The sequence below is a fragment of the Chlorella variabilis genome (genome assembly GCF_000147415.1).
Source record: "Chlorella variabilis unplaced genomic scaffold CHLNCscaffold_19, whole genome shotgun sequence".
In the NCBI taxonomy this organism is placed as follows: domain Eukaryota; kingdom Viridiplantae; phylum Chlorophyta; class Trebouxiophyceae; order Chlorellales; family Chlorellaceae; genus Chlorella; species Chlorella variabilis.
In genome coordinates, this window is record NW_005435069.1 from 489989 (window position 1) to 505550 (window position 15562).

The following is a 15562-nucleotide window of genomic DNA, read 5'->3' on the forward strand; positions in this document are numbered from 1 at the left end:
TCATCCGTGTGCTCTGGTCTGTCACCTGGCGCTCCCCCTGGGTGCCCTGGTTCCCTGTGGAGGCCATACCAGAGTATCCCTCCGCCCCGCCGCCAGCCATACTGTAAGGAGGCGGTACCGGACCTTACAGCGGCGCCATCCTGCCAGCCGCATTTCCTGAGCCCAGCCATTTCCTGGGCCGCAACATTTCCTGATTTGACCGTAGGCACGGGGCATGCCCTGCACAGATGCCCCTGACCCACACACTTTCCTGCACTTCTGGCCTCTCCCTGCGCTCACCCGCCTCATTGTTTGGGGGTTGGCTGCAGCCGCTCACATCAAAGTTAATCCGCGGCCACCACTTTAGTTGCTGGCCCTGACCTATCCCGGTTACAAGACTGCCCTCCTTGACTCTCCATTTTGTATTGTGCATGTAAAGGTGCTAGATGCTGCGATTCGGCGGCGGAACAGCTGGGGAAGCAGGGAGCCCCGGTGCCAGGAGCGAGCTCAGGTGTCTCAACCAAACAGGATGGCGGGTGACCAGGGCATATCTCCCACCGGGCCCATGATGCCACCGCTGCCTCCGCCCTCGCCGCCGCCAGCCGCCCCACTGGCCACAAAGGCGGCGTTGAGGGCTAGCACCCATCGGGCATACTCTGCCGCGGTGCTGGGCTCCAGCCGCAGCATGCCGCGGGCTGCACCACAGGCATGGGCAGCAAGCGGGGCTGATTGACTGATAGGAAGCTGACGGCACACGCCTGGGGCGCTGTGTCAGGGCACAGGTATGCCAGGGCGGCGCAGAGCCATGCCAGACCAGCGGGCGCGACCACAGCGCACGCAGCATGCCCCAGCCAAACTTCACACACCTGTGTCCAGCACCAGGTATGCGCCTATGCGCCACGCGGGGCTGTTCACCACGCCACGCTTCACCGCGACGCGCAGCGGCTTGCGGAACATCCCGCTGGGGTACAGCAGCTCTGCATGTGGGGGAAGGGCGAGGCAGGGCGCAGGGCAGGGCTGAGGGGCCTTTGGAAGAAGCATTCGCGCATTGCAGGAAGGAGAAAGCATCCGCAGCCAAAGATTGATTGCCCCAGCAGCGGCCACACCCCCACCTGCTTTGCCGCCGCCACCTGGCGCCAGCTGGACGCAGCGCACCGAGCCGCCCTGCTTGAAGTTGGGTTTGACCCAGGCCTTGCGCACCACACAACCCTGCGCGCATGCAGCCACAGGCGGGGCTGAGTGGGTGGGTTAGCAAGCATCAGCCAGCAGAGGCAGCTGTGGTTCTGTTCTCCCTGCTTCAAGCATCGACTGCCCAGCCCAGGGTCCTGCCAGCCAGCGGCCTAATGGAAACGCACCTGCCGCATGACGTCCAGCAGCGCTACTCCCGTCATCCCTACCAGCTCAGGGGCGCACCCCAGCAGCTCTTTCCCTGCAACCGCAGGATAGCAGGGCAACACGGTTGATGAGGCAAACGGCGGGCTAGCCATCTTGCTCCCAGCTCCATGCCATGTGAGCTGGACGGTGCACCACCATTGCCACCCAGGCCAGCCAGCCAGGCAGCTCTTACCATGCACATCATCCCGCAGGCGCAGCCCCGACTCGGGTGGCTCCAGACTGGTCATCCGGCGCCGTGGCGTGATGGCGACCCGAGGCGTGGCAGCCGGCGTCGCTGCAGCTGCAGCTGCGGCGTTTGTGGGCGGGGGCGGTGACTGGGCTGTTGGCAACTGGGGTTCAGGCGCCAGCGCCGGCTGCAGCACGGCGGAGGCAGCAACCTGCGGCGCTGCCGGCTGCCTTGGCTGCTCGCTGCCGCTGCCTACCGCTGCGCCGCCAACCAGGACTGAGGTGCTGGTTGGATCAGGCTGCTGCGGGCTGGGCTGCGGCGCTTGCTGCTTCACGTGCTGCGCATGCTGCACCTGCTGCTGTTTTGCGTGCTGCGCCTGCTGTGCCTGCTGCGTCGTCTCTTTAGGTCTGGCCACCCAGAACGACTCTGAAGGCAGCTCCTTCTCCACCATCTGCACTCCACCATCTGCAGCCACCTCAGCCGCCGTCCGCACATCAGCCCCATGCTGCTGCTTTGCCTGCGGTAGCGGACCTGGCTGCTGATGCTGCCTGGCCTGCTCTGTTGGTTGCTGACGCTGCAGCTGCTGAGGCTGGGCGGTTGCTGGTTTGGCATCGGGGCGAGGCGGGCGCTGCCGCAGCGGCGGCGCCACTGCAGGCACATCAGCCTGCTGCATAGGCCTGTCGGGTGCAGGTTGAGCTGCTGCTGCTGGTTCAGGTGCAGGCGGCTCGCCTGCAGGCTGCTGCCTCCGCTGCTTCATTGGGCTGTGCTGCATCACAACAGGCATCACCAGCCTGCCGCTGCTGTACCCATTAGAGCTTGTGGCTTGGGCAGCGGAGCCCCGAGACCGCTGGCTGGCAGTGGATCTGCTGGGCTGTGCCGCTGCCGGCGCCGGCACCACTGCCGCTACAGGAAGCAGCACAGCGGGAAGCGCAGGGGGCTCTGCAACGGCCTGCGGCTGCTGCTGCAACTGCTGCTGCTCATCAGAAAACAGCTCAGCCACCGTGGCGCCCATGCCTGCCTGCTGGGCCCTGGCCAGGTCAGGTGCTACTGCCAAAGCCGGCTTGCCGGTGCACGGCAGCAGGCGGTGGCTGCTGCTGACGACCTCTGGGCTCCGTTTCTTGACGCTAGCCGGCTCCTCCTCGTGAGACAGCCCCACCTCGCTGCCCGAACGCTTGCGGCCGATGGATGGTGTGGATCCCGTCGCTGTGAGATGGCGCGAGCCGGCGCCGGCGCTGGGGCCCACAGACTGAGGCGCAGGCGCCTGCGGCCGGTGCTGATCCTGTCGCTGCTGCGGCGTCGCGGCTGTCGCTGCTACCCCATGGCTGCTGCTGTCGCCACGGGGAGTGTCCTGGCCACCAAGGCCGGGGAAGGCACGCACAGGGCTGCTGGCCTGCTGGGGTGGCTGCTGTGGCACAGGGCTGCTGCTGCTGGCGGTACTGGCCTGCATAGGCATGGTGGCAGCAGTGCACACCACATCATTCCTTTCAGGGCTCCCGGCATGCCGCAGATGGGTACCATGCAAAGCCAGGCATGCAGGCTGGGCACTGGTCACACCTGCCCGGATGAGGAAGACGCCACACTGGCGGCTGAGGCCGCCCGTACAGCAGGTGCCATGCCACTGCCGCGCCAACCATCATGTGCTGCTGCTGCAGCGGCATCCGCTGGCGTGGCAGGCGGCGACTGCAGCTTTTTGAAGGGTGATGCCAGCCTGCCAAAAATGCGACCCACCAGGCCGCCGCTGCCGCGCTGCTTGCCGGTGCTGGGAGGCGGAGCGGTGCCTGCTTCAGCCCGGGGTGTGCACTCCGTGAATGAGTGGCTGCGGGGCGTATCCTGGAGCGGTGGCGCCGCTGCCTCGCCAGGCACCACATGCGCTGCCGCCGCAGGCGCTGCTGCAAGCGGAGCCCGAGAAGGCGAGGTGCCGCCTGGTGCCCCGCTAGCCCGCCTGGGCGGCAAAGCAATGAACACGCCATGGGAGGGCAGCTCTAGCTCGGCCTCAGCACCACGTGCCTGGCGTTGCTGCTGCCCCTCCTTCCTCGACGATGCTGACGAGGCCGCAGCAGGCGCCTCGCTGGCGGCGCCACCCATAGAGAAGGCCGCCTGGGGCGGGCCCGGCAGGGAGTGGCTGGGGGCGGCAGCAGCTGACGAGCTGCCATTGGAGGCTGCTGCCGCTGCCCTGGTGCTGGCGGCGGGGGAGGCTGCCAGCAGCGCTGCCAGGCTGACTCGCGACTCCTTCTGGCCAGAACGGAGCGACGATGCCCCTGAAGCAGCCGACGCAGACTCTCCCCCAACAGCTGCCGCCAGCCTACTGCTGCCGTCGGTCGCGTTGCTGCGCAGCGGGCTGCGCTCATCTCTGGCCAGAGGCAGAAAGTTGAGGCCACAGGCCTCGTCTGCTGCTGGTCGTGCACTGCCACAAGCTGCACCGCTGCTGGAAGGCATGGCGCCACACTCTGTGCTGCGCTGCTGCTGCTGCTGAGCCCAGGCGGCAATAGCCTCGCCCTGGCCATGCACATTCTCCCTGCCACTCAGCCGCGCCGAGCCCTGCAGGCTGCTGGCCCCGCTGCCGGCCCGGCTGAGCAACGCCAGCGGCAGGCGCGGCACCGCACTGGACCGCGGCGCGGCTGCGGGGCCGCCACCTGCCCTCATGCGGGCTTCATTATACCGCTTGGCAGCATTCACCTGCAGAGCAGGCAGAGGAGCCATTCAGCTGAGCATGGATGGAATGAAGCCAAGAGATGAATGCTGCCTGCCACAGACACCGCGATGCGCTGCCATTCAGCGCTTCCCTCGCCCCATGCACCCCTTGCCTGTTCTAGCTTTGCCCTCAGCTGTCGCTCCACTTCTGAGGGGTCGAAAGTCGGCAGCGGCTGCTGATGCTGTTGCGACCTGGCCGCCGACCGCCGCTGCTGAGGCTGCTGGGTGCTGCGCCCAGCCCACTCCAGCCGCTGTCCCCGCCTGTCGCTGCTGCGCGTGGCTGCGGCAGAGCAGGCGTAGCTGAGGGCCGCTGAGTTGCTGCCATGCATTGCTGCACCTGCTAGCAGCAGCTCCTCTGCTGCGCCAGGCTGCGAGTCTGGCTGCATGGAGGCTTCAGCCCTGAGCGCCGCAATGATATCCTCAAACGAGCTGCGCCTTGCCGCATCTGGGTGCTGCACAGCTGCAGCACGGCTGCCGCCGTCGGCGCTCGGCGAGAGCAGAGCTGGCTGGTCGGGGTCGGCGGCGCTCGCGAGGCGCAGCGGCGGTGCTGCCTGCTGCTGGCCCTGAAGCCTGCCAGACCGTCCTGACGGGATGCTCCACGAAGATTGGCTCGCCAGCTGCTCCTCTTGGTGGGTTCCAGAGGACTTGGGTGCTGCCCGGCACTCGCCCGTAGGCAGCCCGGGTGAGTCGCCAGCAGCACCCAGCAGAGGGTGAAACCCACCGCTGCCGCTGCCTGAGTGCACCGGCGTGCCCAAAGCCACTGCTGGCATCACCTTGAACTGCGGCGCGCTGTGCTGCTGCATGAGCATTACTGGCAACATCATGGGAGCATGGTCGCCACCGCCGGCGGTTGGAGGCAGCGCCATCTGGAGGGAGTAAGGGTCGGTAGGAGGACCAGCGGCGGCGGCTGCAGCCGCGGGAGCGCAGCTGGCCGCCACAAACGCCTCCTCCTGCGGCATGCAAGATGCACACACTAGATAAATTAAGGGCGCATGGCCATTGGGAACACAGGCAAAGCACAGAGCGGAGGCGGCGGGGCCGAGGCCGCGGCGGCAACCCACCCTCAGCTGCGCCAGGTCGCCGCGGATGCGGCCCGCCCGTGCAACCGCCGCTCTCAGCAGCTCGCCCGTCTCCACGCTGCTGCGGGCACCCTCCATCGGAGTGAGTCAGAGCGCAACAGCCGGGGCCAGGTGCCCGCCTGAAGGAGCTCTGAGACCCGCCACGCCTTGCGATTTCAAAAGTGTTGAGCGCCCAATGGCTGTGTAGCTTATCCCTCAAAACCATTTCGGGTGCTCCGCCGTGCTGCGCGCAGCTGCGGCTGGTGAGCAACGCTTGCGGCTTGTATCGCGCACTGCGCTTATCTCAATCGCAAGTTCAGCCTCCACTGATCGCCCACAGGCACCCCCTGTGGGGGTGTGCGACATCTCTGCACGACATGTCTGCGGTGCATCTCCGTGCCCTGCTCACACAAGCCGGCGCATTCCAACCGGGTCAGTCCCGTGCTGGGCACGGGTCCCATGACCGGGGAGACAGCAGCACCCCACCAGCGGCAGCGGGCGCCGCCACTGCTCCCAACGTGCTGCGCCGCCTGCTGGCGCCGCAGTGGCCATGACGACCCTGTGCTCACTTCTGGTGGGCGAGCCGTTTGTTAATAACAGCATAGAATGAATTAATGAATGCATGAATGAATGAATCACCCACATTTGCAGCAGTACTGTGATTCTGATCAATGGAGGATGCAAGCACTGCAATGGTTCTGGCCAACCGCTGCTTGCATTATGCTTCAGCCGGCTTGGGCTTCAGGCTCAGCAGGGCAAGCAGGCCGTTCAGGTAGCCAGACCCTAGCTGGGGGCGCTTGCCGCCTGCCGTGGGTGGCTTGGTGTGGGCTGCACGGGTGGCTGCCGCGGCAGGCGGTGCGGGCTTGGGGGCACTGCTGCTGCTGGTGCCATAGACAGGCGCCGTCAGGCCGGCACAGTATGGCAGGGGAGGCAGCAGAGAATCAATGAATCCAGCCGGCAGCTGCGCCGCCGCGGCGGCCACAGCGGAGAGCTTGGGTGGAGCCATCGGAGCAGCTGGCGGCAGGCGGGCAGCGGGCACGGGTGCCTGTGCGATTGCCTGGGAGGCGACCTCTAGTGGGCTGGGGGTTGGCAGAGGCGCCGCGAACTCTTGGGGAGGGGGCAGCGAGTCCAGGCCGGTGCTGAATGGGAGCGGGGCCAGCAGGGAGTCTCGGAAGCCCAGCGGTGGCGCTGCAGCCGCCGTGCTGCTGCCGGCAGGGGCGGTCGGCGGGGCCGCTGCAGGGGCGACTGCTGCTTGCGCCGCGGCCCTCAGTCGCGCGGGACTCCTTTGGGTTTGCCTGCCCGGGAGGCTGGGCTGAGCCAGGCGCCTGCCCATTATCGAGGATGGCCTTGGGATCATCGGCTTTGAGGCCGGGGCCCTGCAGCAGGATGTTTCGAGGGAGGAGCGATAACAAAGCATCCCCGGTTTGGCCTGACCCAGACCGCAATGGCTTGGCACAGCAGCACAGTTACCTGCAGGGGCATGGAGTCATCATCTCGGCTGCGGCGAGCGAGAGGAGGCTAGGAAAGGCTGGGAGCTCCCAAGGAAGGCACCAGAGCAATTTCTAGGAGAGTTGGTAATCGGTGTGCGAGGGAAGACGTCTCCCTATCAAAGCGGGCACAGCGCTGAGCGCAGCGGCCGCGGCGTGCCATGGTGGGTGCCCAAGGGAGGCAGCGGCTACCTGCACGATCTGATAGCAAGTTCCGGCGACGCTGGTCAGGCAGGACGCCTCCTGGCAGAGCCGCTGTCCTTGATTTGCCAGGAGCAGGACAACACAGCGGCAGGAAGTCGCCCGTTACCATCAAATCCATCAGGACACCCTGGCTTCCTTCTCTTGCATGTATTCATACAGCAACCATCACAGTCACAAGAAGGCGCTAGGCATGCCCTTTTTTCACATCCAGGGCGCCCTGGGCCTGCTGCCGCGGCGCCGTGCTGTGCGCTGTGGCGGCAGCACTTTTGACGAGGAGGCGGCTGCGTATACAGACACACCCCCACTTGACCGCATCAATCAGCGGTCTCCGTTCACATCCGCTTAGACTTAACCAACACCTACAGGGGAGCAGCGAGCAGCCATGCCCAAGTCGAAGCGGAACAAGCTGGTGGCGCTCACAAAAGTGAAGAAGAAGGACAAGTCGTGGAAGGAGGGCCTAATCAACACCGTCAGAGCCTATGTGGACGAGTGAGCGCATGCATGGCGCAGCCGCGCAGAAAGGCTGCAGCGCTGGGGTGGCGGCATGGTGGCCGCAGCTGACCCGTCCACCACGCATCGCGGCCCATGCATGCTGCTGCCGGCCGCCGCCAGCGCCGCCGCCGCCTGCCTGCACCACTCTCTGCCGACTCTCCGTGTCGCTGCCTCCCAATCACCCCACCTGTCACGCACTCTACAGGTACCCCTCCATCTACCTGTTCAAATTCGAGAACTTTAGGAACGAGCAGTTCAAGGAGCTGCGGGAGCAGCACCGCAACACGAGCAGGTGCGTGCCGGTCCGCTGGGTAGGCTGCGCTGCTCGACAAATGCATCGCCGCGCTGGCTGCGAAGCTGTCTGCATCAGCAGGGCAGCTGGCTGCTGGCTGCAGCGCGCGCTGCCCAAGCCAAGCACGGTTGCCGGCTAGCTCGAGCGCGCGGCTGTGCCACCCTTCGCCACAGCACGCCGGCCTCCTGCGCCGCGGCCCCGCCGACCTCCTTTCCCTGCCTGACTTCCCCACCCACCCTCCCTCCGCGCCAGGTTCTGCATGGGCTCCAACAAGGTGCTGCGCGTGGCGCTGGGCCACGACGCCGCTGACGAGTACCGCACCAACCTGTGCCAGCTGGCCGGCCGCATCCGCGGCTCTGCGGGCCTCTTCTTCACCAAGCTGCCGCGCGGCGAAGTGGAGGCCATCTTCGAGGGCTTCGAGGTGGTGGACTATGCGCGGGCGGGGGCACGCGCCACAGAAGACTTCAGGTGGGCTGCTGCAGGGGCACGCGGGCAAGGCAGGCAGCTGCTGCCGGCAGGGCAGACGCCTCGGCTGCAGCCGCGCGGACGCAGTGCCTGGGCAGAAGGGCAGCTGAGTGGTGGCGCGCAGGGCAGAAGGGCTGCTAGTTGGCAGGCCACCCAAGTTGGGCCTCTGGCGCTGGGGCGGCATGACATGCCGCCGCCGGTGCCGCCCTCCCCGCCACGCCCATCACGCACCCGCCCGCGCCCTGCCCCCGCCCGCAGCCTGGAGGCGGGGCCGCTGACGCTGTACGGCGAGCCGCTGGCGCACACGTTGGAGCCCACGCTGCGGCAGCACGGCCTGCCCACCAAGCTGAACAAGGGGGTGGTGGAGCTGGTGGCGGACTTTGCTGTGTGCAAGGAGGGGCAGAAGCTCAAATCCAACCAGGTGAGGGTTGTGCTGGGCTGGGGCTGTCCCTGGGCGGCCACCAGCAGCAGCAGCAGGTTCTGCGTTCGGGAAGCGGAGGCAGGCAGGAGAGGGACCCTGCAGCAGCACGCGCGGCATGGGCGCAGCAGCAGCAGGCTGTGTGCCCAACGCTCGCACCGATCTCGCGATCTCGCCTCCCTCGCCGCTCCCCTCGTGCAGGCCGCGCTGCTGCGCATGTTTGACATCAAGCAGGCCTCGTTCAAGATGCAGCTGCTGGCGGTGTGGGAGGCGGATGAGGTGGAGACGCTGGCGGAGGATGAGGAGGGCAGCGAGGGCGGCGGCAGCGAGCTTGACGACGCGGGTGGGCGGGTGCTGCTGCTGCTGCTGCTGCTGCTGCTGCTGCTGGCATGGCAGTGGCCGGCATGCTGGAGTCGTGCCCGCTGCAGGCTTTGCAGGGAGATGGATCGGGGCTGGCGCCTGCCTGCCGCTTGTCCTGCTGACCTGGGCCCGCTGCCGCGCCTCTGCCTGCAGACTTGGAAGGCATCGAGCTGCGGGAGGTGGATGTGTGAGGTGGTATGTCTGTCACGGTCCTGCGCGCCAGCTATCAACATCCCTCCAGCCCGTTTACAACTTCAGAGTGAATCCTTTACAAGTTTGTAGATTGAATCCTTAGGCCAACAGCTTTTTGCCCCACCACTACACCTAGCCAGTTAGCCTGTTGCTGTGTTATTGTGCTCGTCTGCGATCCCGCTCAACCGTTTGCTGCTCCCTCTGCCGCTGTCACCTCCCTCCTATGCCGCCGGCATTGCTTCCTTCTGACGCATGCTTTACACATGATATGTTGACGCCAGCCAAAGCTGCTGGATTGCCTGCCTGATATTGCAACCACACAGCCCAAAACGGGCGTCAATGCCACTGCACAGATGCAACTGGCATCATGTGCAAAGGCGCAGCAAGCAAGCAGGCACACACAGCCACAGGCATACGGTGGGGGTCCACTGCTGTGTGCTTCTGTGCATCGGGCAAATTGGGGAGCAACATCCACGCGGCAGGGCGCCAGCGCACAGCTCAGACTTTCATCTTGCCCTTGCCGCTCCCGCCCCAGCCGCCGCCGCCGCCGCCAGCCTTGCCGCCGCCGCCAGCCTTGCCGCCGCCGCCGCCGCCGCCTTGCCAGCCGCCCTGCACTCTGCCGCCGCCGCCGCGGCCGCGCCCGCCGCCGTGGTGCCTGCCGCCGCCCCTCCCTCCTCCTCTGCCGCCGCCTTCTGTGACCTACACACACCAGCAGGCCACGCCTCCCCAGGATCATCTCATCAGTCCCACCCTCCAGCCCCCAGCCCCAACCCTCCAGCCCTCAACAAACACCGCTCTGCCCAGCTCCCAGCGCCGTCCGCAGCGGGCCCAGCAGCGGGAGGACAGCAGGCCGGGCAGGCGCAGCAGCAGCCGCGGCGCTGCGGCGCCCTCGCCTTGCGTGCCGCCCAGGTGGGCATGTCGGCCTCGCGCTTGCGGCCCTCGGTGCGCCCGCCGCGGTCGGGCACCTTCCCGATGAGCACCGCCTTGACTGTAGGTACGGGGCAGTACATTGCACACAGCGCCAGCTCCATCAGGCAGCTCCACCAGCTCCAACCGTGTACCTGTCCGACCCTACACCACTTGCGCACGCCACCGCCGCCGCCATTCCTGCACACACACACACACACACACACACACACACACACACACCGCATGCGACGCGGCACCCTCCCGCGGCGCCCTCCCTGGGCCCGATACGCGCAGCGGCCACACCCACAGCAACAGGGTTCGCCACACAGCAGCGCACGGCGACAGCCACACCCAGACGCTCGCCCCAGCAGCAACAGAAAGACGCCCCAGCAGCAACAGAGACGCGCCACAGCAGCAACGGAGGCACGCCGCAGCGGCAGGGCTGCCACCCACCCGAGGCGTGTATGCCCGCCTCCCCGCTGGTCGCCTTCTCCAGGATTGCCAGCAGGTCTGCCAGCGTGGCGCCAAACACGCCCTGCAGCGCCACCGCCGGCTCGGGCACCATGGCACGCACCGCGCCGTCCACCACCACCTGCGCCTCGCCCTTGGTGCCCTGCAGCAGCGGGACAGGCCGGGGAGGGCAAAAGGCCAGGGGCAGGTGGGCGGTGCTGCAGGGCTGGTGAGAAGGGACAGAGGGCTGCGGGGCGCGGGTGGGGAGTGCTGCAGGGTCGGCGAGCGGGGACAGCAAAGTGCGGTGTGGGCTCCAGACAGGAGCCGCCAATGCGTACACAGGCAGGGTGACGCCTGTAGCGGGCGTGGCCAGGGTCGCGGCCCGCACAGGCTGCGCCGGTCTGCCACACAGGCGCACGCCCCCGGGGGCCCGCCCCCCACCTTCTGCTCCAGGCGGGGGCTCCACAGGAACGACTGCAGCGTGACCTTGGCCCGCTCCGCCAGCATGCGCCGCCGCAGGCCGTACTCCGCCCGCAGCGCGGCATCCACCTCTGCTAGGGTGGCCAGCTGCAGGGGGGAGAGGCGCGGAGGGCAGGGGCAGGGGCCAGTGGGTGTGGGTAGCGGGCACGCGGGGCCTTGGCAAGAGGCAGGGCAGGGGAGGCTTAGGGAAGGGGTGCTGCACGCATGCAGCCGCCGACGCAGGCTCCGCAGCCGCGCTGCAGCCCACCTGCGCCTCGCCCAGCGACCCCGGCGGCAGCAGCGGCTCGAAGAAGCCGGCGGGCAGCTGCGCCAGCAGCTGCTGCACGCGGGCCTGCACCGCCGCCACCAGCTCTGCCGCGGTGGCGGGCGAGGAGGCCACCTCCTCAAGGTGAAGCAGGCTGGCAATCGCCCGCAACACAGCCGATAGATCATAAGCCAGCGGGTCAGAGGTGTCCATGTCGGCAGCCCCGCCCTGGCCGCCAGCCTCCGCTTCCGCCATCTCCACCCCCGCCGCCGCCTGCTCCTGCTCCGCCGCGGCTGCCGCCATGGCGCCGGCCTGCGCCGGGGACGGGTAGGGAGGGCAAAGGGCGCCAGCACCAGTCAGCACCAATCAGCAGCAGCGGCGCTGGGGCTCGGAGGGCCTCGACGCTTGCTGCCTGCGCTGCGGTGGCTTCCTGTTGGCATCAGCATGGCAAGCCACGCCTACCACACCTGCAGGACGGCGACGAGCAGCTCCAGGGCTTCTAGGCGGCTGGCAGGGGCGCAGCCAGGATCCAGCACCTTGGCTAGCTGCTTCAGGCCCGCATCCAGGCGGCCCTCCCCGGCCGCCGCCTCGGTGTTGGCGGCGCGCCGCACTGCCACGGCCGCCGCCTGCAGGGAGGCCGGCCCAGGCAGCAGGCCAGGTGCGTCGGGAGCAGCAGCGGAACCACCAAGGCTGGAGGCGGTTGTGAGCGGTATTGGCGTGCTGTGCCGCTCAGTGCAGTGTGGCGCAGGACGAATGGCGGTAGGGCGGTGCTGCCTGCTCGGTGCAGCGTGGTGCGACGCTTCTCTATTGCTCGCATCCAGCCAGCCATTTCCCTGCTGCGCAGGCCCCACCTGCAAGGCCTTGGTGTCTCCCAGCTCGGCGTGCTGGCACAGCGCCCACAGCCGCGCCGCGAGCTTGACGCAGCAGGAGCGGAGCGGCTCGCGGGCCCCGCCTCCCAACAAATCATCCTCGCTCATACCATCCCCCAGCCTGCACCGTGGGTAATACACATTGTTGGAGAGGGTCATGGGAGGACGTGCGGAGCAGCTCCAGAGCAGGGCAGGGCGGCAGGCGGCGGGCCAGCATCACCAGCGCCGCACCAGGCACCCTTGCTCTCACCCGCAGTCTGTCAGGCGATCTAGCAGGTCGCCCGCCCGCGTCTCGTAATATGCCATAGCTAGACGGCCAGGCGAGGAGGCAGGGGGCCAGTCTCGGTGGCGACCGAGGGAAGTGGACGCCAAAGGCCCTCGGCCTGCTTTAAGTGAGCATAGATTGGCCCGTGTGATTTTAAGACTGCGCAAGCACCGTTTACAGGCGCCTGCGAGGAAAGCCGCCTGGGACAGGGCCCTGGTTTCGCCCTCTTGCCCGCTGTTGGCGCCGCCCCGAGCACTTGTGCACGTCCCTGACCGCCGGTTCAACACTTCTTGGCGCAGCCAGCGCTTCAGCGACCGCCTGCGCCCAGCCCCAACCCAGATGCCGCCTCTGCCGCACACAGGGCCCGAGTTTCCCTACAAGCGGCCGTGGTACAACCTGACACTGACAGCGCAGGAAATCGAGGTGCGCAGACCCGCCAATCTCGCCGCCGTGGGCATTGCATGTGGTGCAGACCGGCTGCCGGTCTCCCCAGCCCCCTGCGGCCCTCAGCAGCCTGGGGAATGGTGCACAGGCGGGTTGCGCGGCCTGCAATGCCGCCGGTGGGCGCGGGAAGCTCCCACCCCGACTGCGGTTCTGCCTGCGGCGTGCTTAGCGCGGTGGTTGCCGCATCTGTCGCTCCGCCAGACCGCCCGCTGACTCGCCCCTGCCGCATTCCTCCCTCCCATCGGCTGCCTCCGCCTGCTTGCAGGAGGACATGGCCCTGATTATCAGCAACACCAAGAGGCGGCCGCGGGTCGTCAAGGAGAAGAGCCCCTCTGGCGGCTACGGCTCCGGCTGATAGAGCAAGCCAGGGCAGGAGAGCAGGTCAAGCGATCCACCCGCCTGCCCTCTGACGCCCGGCGACGAATAATAACCACCTGCCAGGCACGCCCGCCCGCCTTCTGTACTGTCCCCAACCCAACCCAGCACTCCAGCCAGCCAGAGAATACGGCCCGTCCCCGTGTACAGCCGCGGCCGCCAACTGTGTCCCTGTCTCGCTTCCGTCCCTGTACTCTACGCGGCGCATACAACCATGAAACACAAGACGAGAGGCGCCGCTCACCATGTTCTGTGTCCCTTCCGCGCCTCGGGCCCTGTGTTTTTGGGCCCGGGGGCCCCTGTGACTTGCAGGGGCCCGGGGGCCCCTCACCACCCTGCCTCTGTGACTTGCACCCCCACGCTTTGCCCAAACCCCGTCTGCCGCACACCCGGCTTACCCCTTTTTTGCTTTGCTGTTTTTTTTGCGCTGGTCACTTTTGCGCTGAACTCTACTTTTGTGCTTAGCTGCGCCACTGGTTTTGTGCGCTGTCCCACGCATTCACTGTCCTCCTATTCTCCCCTGTTCAACAGGGTCCTCCGCCCTGCCTGCGCCGCCCCTATTTGCCCCTATCCGTCATTCCTGTGTTCACCGCCAATACACTCCGAATTTGCCAGTGTTGTTACAACAGACGCACAACCACCGGGCAACAAAGTGCCGTCGCTCAGGCGCGTCAGGCGCACAGTGCGGGGCACAGAGCGGTGTGGGGAGCAAGGGAGCAGAGTGGGACGGGAGATGCAGGGACGTGACAAAGGGCTGCAGGGCACTTGTCGGGGCCACCTCACACATTGTAGCCGGTGAGAGAGCCGCCGCGGCCGATGATCTCGCCGATGCACATCCAGGCGTACAGCTCCGCAGCAAATCCAACGTACACGGCCACCTGCGGAAAGCAGGGCGGTGGGGTGGCATGCGTGGGCGGCAGTCTTGTGTGCAGCGGCATCGGGGATGCTGGCGCCAGCAGCAGCACGCTGATCCTCCTGCCACACCGTGCTGCATCCAACAGCAGCAGCAGCATCCGCCGCGACCAGCCGCCCCCGCCAGCAGCCGGCCGCCCCAATGCAGGTGCATGCCTCCGCGGCCAGCCAACCAGCACCTCAGAAGTGTTCAGCTCCCGCAGCTGCCCCCACTTGCTCTTCAGCACGTTTGCCTCCTCCTTGCACGCCGTGACGCCGGTGGGGATCCTGCGGCGGTGGGCACCGATGCAGGCGTTGGTGCGCGAGAGGTGAGGCTCGATGCCGGCTGCTGAGGGGAGGCTCCCATGCGCCAGCGGCCTCGCACATGTGCCGCCAGTACGCAGCATGCATGCAGGCCGTAATCACCGCGCTTCTGGCAAGGAAGGAGCATCCAAGAGCTTGCCGGATGCGGCACGGCAGGCGGACGGCGAGGGCGGGGGCGGTGGCGCCCACTCACTTGGCTAGCTGCGTGAAGACGTACTGCTTGAGCAGCTTGTCCGCTGCTTCCTTGTCCTTGACCACGTACTGCGCGTTCTTGGCCATCAGGGCGTCATACTGCTTGAGGGTCTCCGTGCGAGCAACCTTCCAGGCCGGCTCAGCCGCAGCCCGGGCCTTGCTGACGATCGCTGCCAGACGCTGCGCCATCCCGCCTCGTTCCCCGGGCACCAAGGGTTCGGCACCCGCCGCTGCGGACAGGGGCTAGTGTGGGTGGAGCCGCGGGCGGCGAGTCAGAGGCAGGGATGGACGGCAGGTGCGTGTGATCGCCCTCGATTGTCCATCGGCCTGCGATCAAGGCCTGCCCTTCTCCCGGCACCACGGCCCCTTCCACCCTGGCCTCAGTAAGGCCCAGGTGGCCAGATGCATGCATGCCCGCTTGCGGCTCTCATACCCCACCCCCCAGCACTCACAATGGGTTCATTCGACGCTCTGTGGGGCGCCCAAGGGGCTCACACAAGCAATTGGCAATTGCGGAGCCCTGTGCTCGCCTCTTCCACATCCCTCCCGCCCTCTCCCGTGGCCTACATACATTTCCTCGTGCCTTTATGGTGCCACCAGCGCCAATGGCGCGCACCTGAGCGTCCCAGCAAGGGGTGATGGTTGGCCCAGCCTCTTTCACCCTCTCTCCTTGCGTGCACGCTTCCCAAAATGTTACCAGGTGCGTACTGGGTGATGTGAAGTGAGCAGGCGCCCTGACAACGCCACATACTTGAAGCCTGGAATGCTTGCTGAGCCGCCAGCTCTGCAGGAGCCTCCCTAGCAGGTGTCTGCGCTTCAGCGAACGCTGAATTGTTGCCTCCGATGCGCAGGAGTGGCCGCCGCTACACCGCCGCCCCCACTGCCGCCTCTGTGCGGCGCTTCTTCTGCACCCGATGATG

The 15562-nt window shown here is 67.1% G+C and overlaps 6 protein-coding genes across 6 annotated transcripts in view; 2 read left to right on the top strand and 4 right to left on the bottom strand.

Moving 5' to 3' along the window:
- Positions 1-495: 495 nt before the first annotated feature.
- CHLNCDRAFT_54039 (hypothetical protein) lies at positions 496-5934 on the bottom strand (the record flags this gene model as incomplete). The annotated part of the gene is made up of 9 exons (XM_005845104.1): positions 496-674; positions 846-956; positions 1092-1188; positions 1335-1408; positions 1547-2743; positions 3544-4216; positions 4378-5181; positions 5293-5382; positions 5776-5934. The coding sequence occupies 9 exons, from the start codon at positions 5932-5934 to the stop codon at positions 496-498; spliced, it is 3384 nt and encodes a 1127-aa protein (XP_005845166.1).
- A 1428-nt stretch (positions 5935-7362) lies between these two features.
- CHLNCDRAFT_58680 (hypothetical protein) lies at positions 7363-9525 on the top strand (the record flags this gene model as incomplete). Its single annotated transcript, XM_005845003.1, has 6 exons — positions 7363-7469; positions 7678-7764; positions 8017-8232; positions 8488-8650; positions 8849-8990; positions 9161-9525. 6 exons carry the CDS (start codon positions 7363-7365, stop codon positions 9196-9198), a joined length of 753 nt encoding a protein of 250 aa, XP_005845065.1. The 3' UTR covers positions 9199-9525.
- Positions 9526-9697: 172 nt separating this feature from the next.
- Positions 9698-12457, bottom strand: CHLNCDRAFT_58681 (hypothetical protein; the record flags this gene model as incomplete). The annotated part of the gene is made up of 8 exons (XM_005845105.1): positions 9698-9898; positions 10093-10187; positions 10562-10721; positions 11000-11125; positions 11286-11594; positions 11750-11908; positions 12134-12272; positions 12402-12457. The coding sequence occupies 8 exons, from the start codon at positions 12455-12457 to the stop codon at positions 9698-9700; spliced, it is 1245 nt and encodes a 414-aa protein (XP_005845167.1).
- Positions 12458-12755: 298 nt separating this feature from the next.
- On the top strand, positions 12756-13215 carry CHLNCDRAFT_137354 (hypothetical protein; the record flags this gene model as incomplete). Its single annotated transcript, XM_005845004.1, has 2 exons — positions 12756-12839; positions 13126-13215. The coding sequence occupies 2 exons, from the start codon at positions 12756-12758 to the stop codon at positions 13213-13215; spliced, it is 174 nt and encodes a 57-aa protein (XP_005845066.1).
- Positions 13216-14014: 799 nt separating this feature from the next.
- CHLNCDRAFT_137355 (hypothetical protein) lies at positions 14015-14831 on the bottom strand (the record flags this gene model as incomplete). The annotated part of the gene is made up of 3 exons (XM_005845106.1): positions 14015-14113; positions 14321-14414; positions 14644-14831. The coding sequence occupies 3 exons, from the start codon at positions 14829-14831 to the stop codon at positions 14015-14017; spliced, it is 381 nt and encodes a 126-aa protein (XP_005845168.1).
- A 674-nt stretch (positions 14832-15505) lies between these two features.
- CHLNCDRAFT_137356 (hypothetical protein) overlaps positions 15506-15562 on the bottom strand; it is a gene marked incomplete at both ends in the record, with an annotated part of 3197 nt that continues 3140 nt past the window's right edge. The window contains one exon of the mRNA XM_005845107.1: positions 15506-15547. Coding sequence (XP_005845169.1) covers positions 15506-15547 — 42 coding nt within the window. The remainder of the gene's footprint in view (positions 15548-15562) is intronic.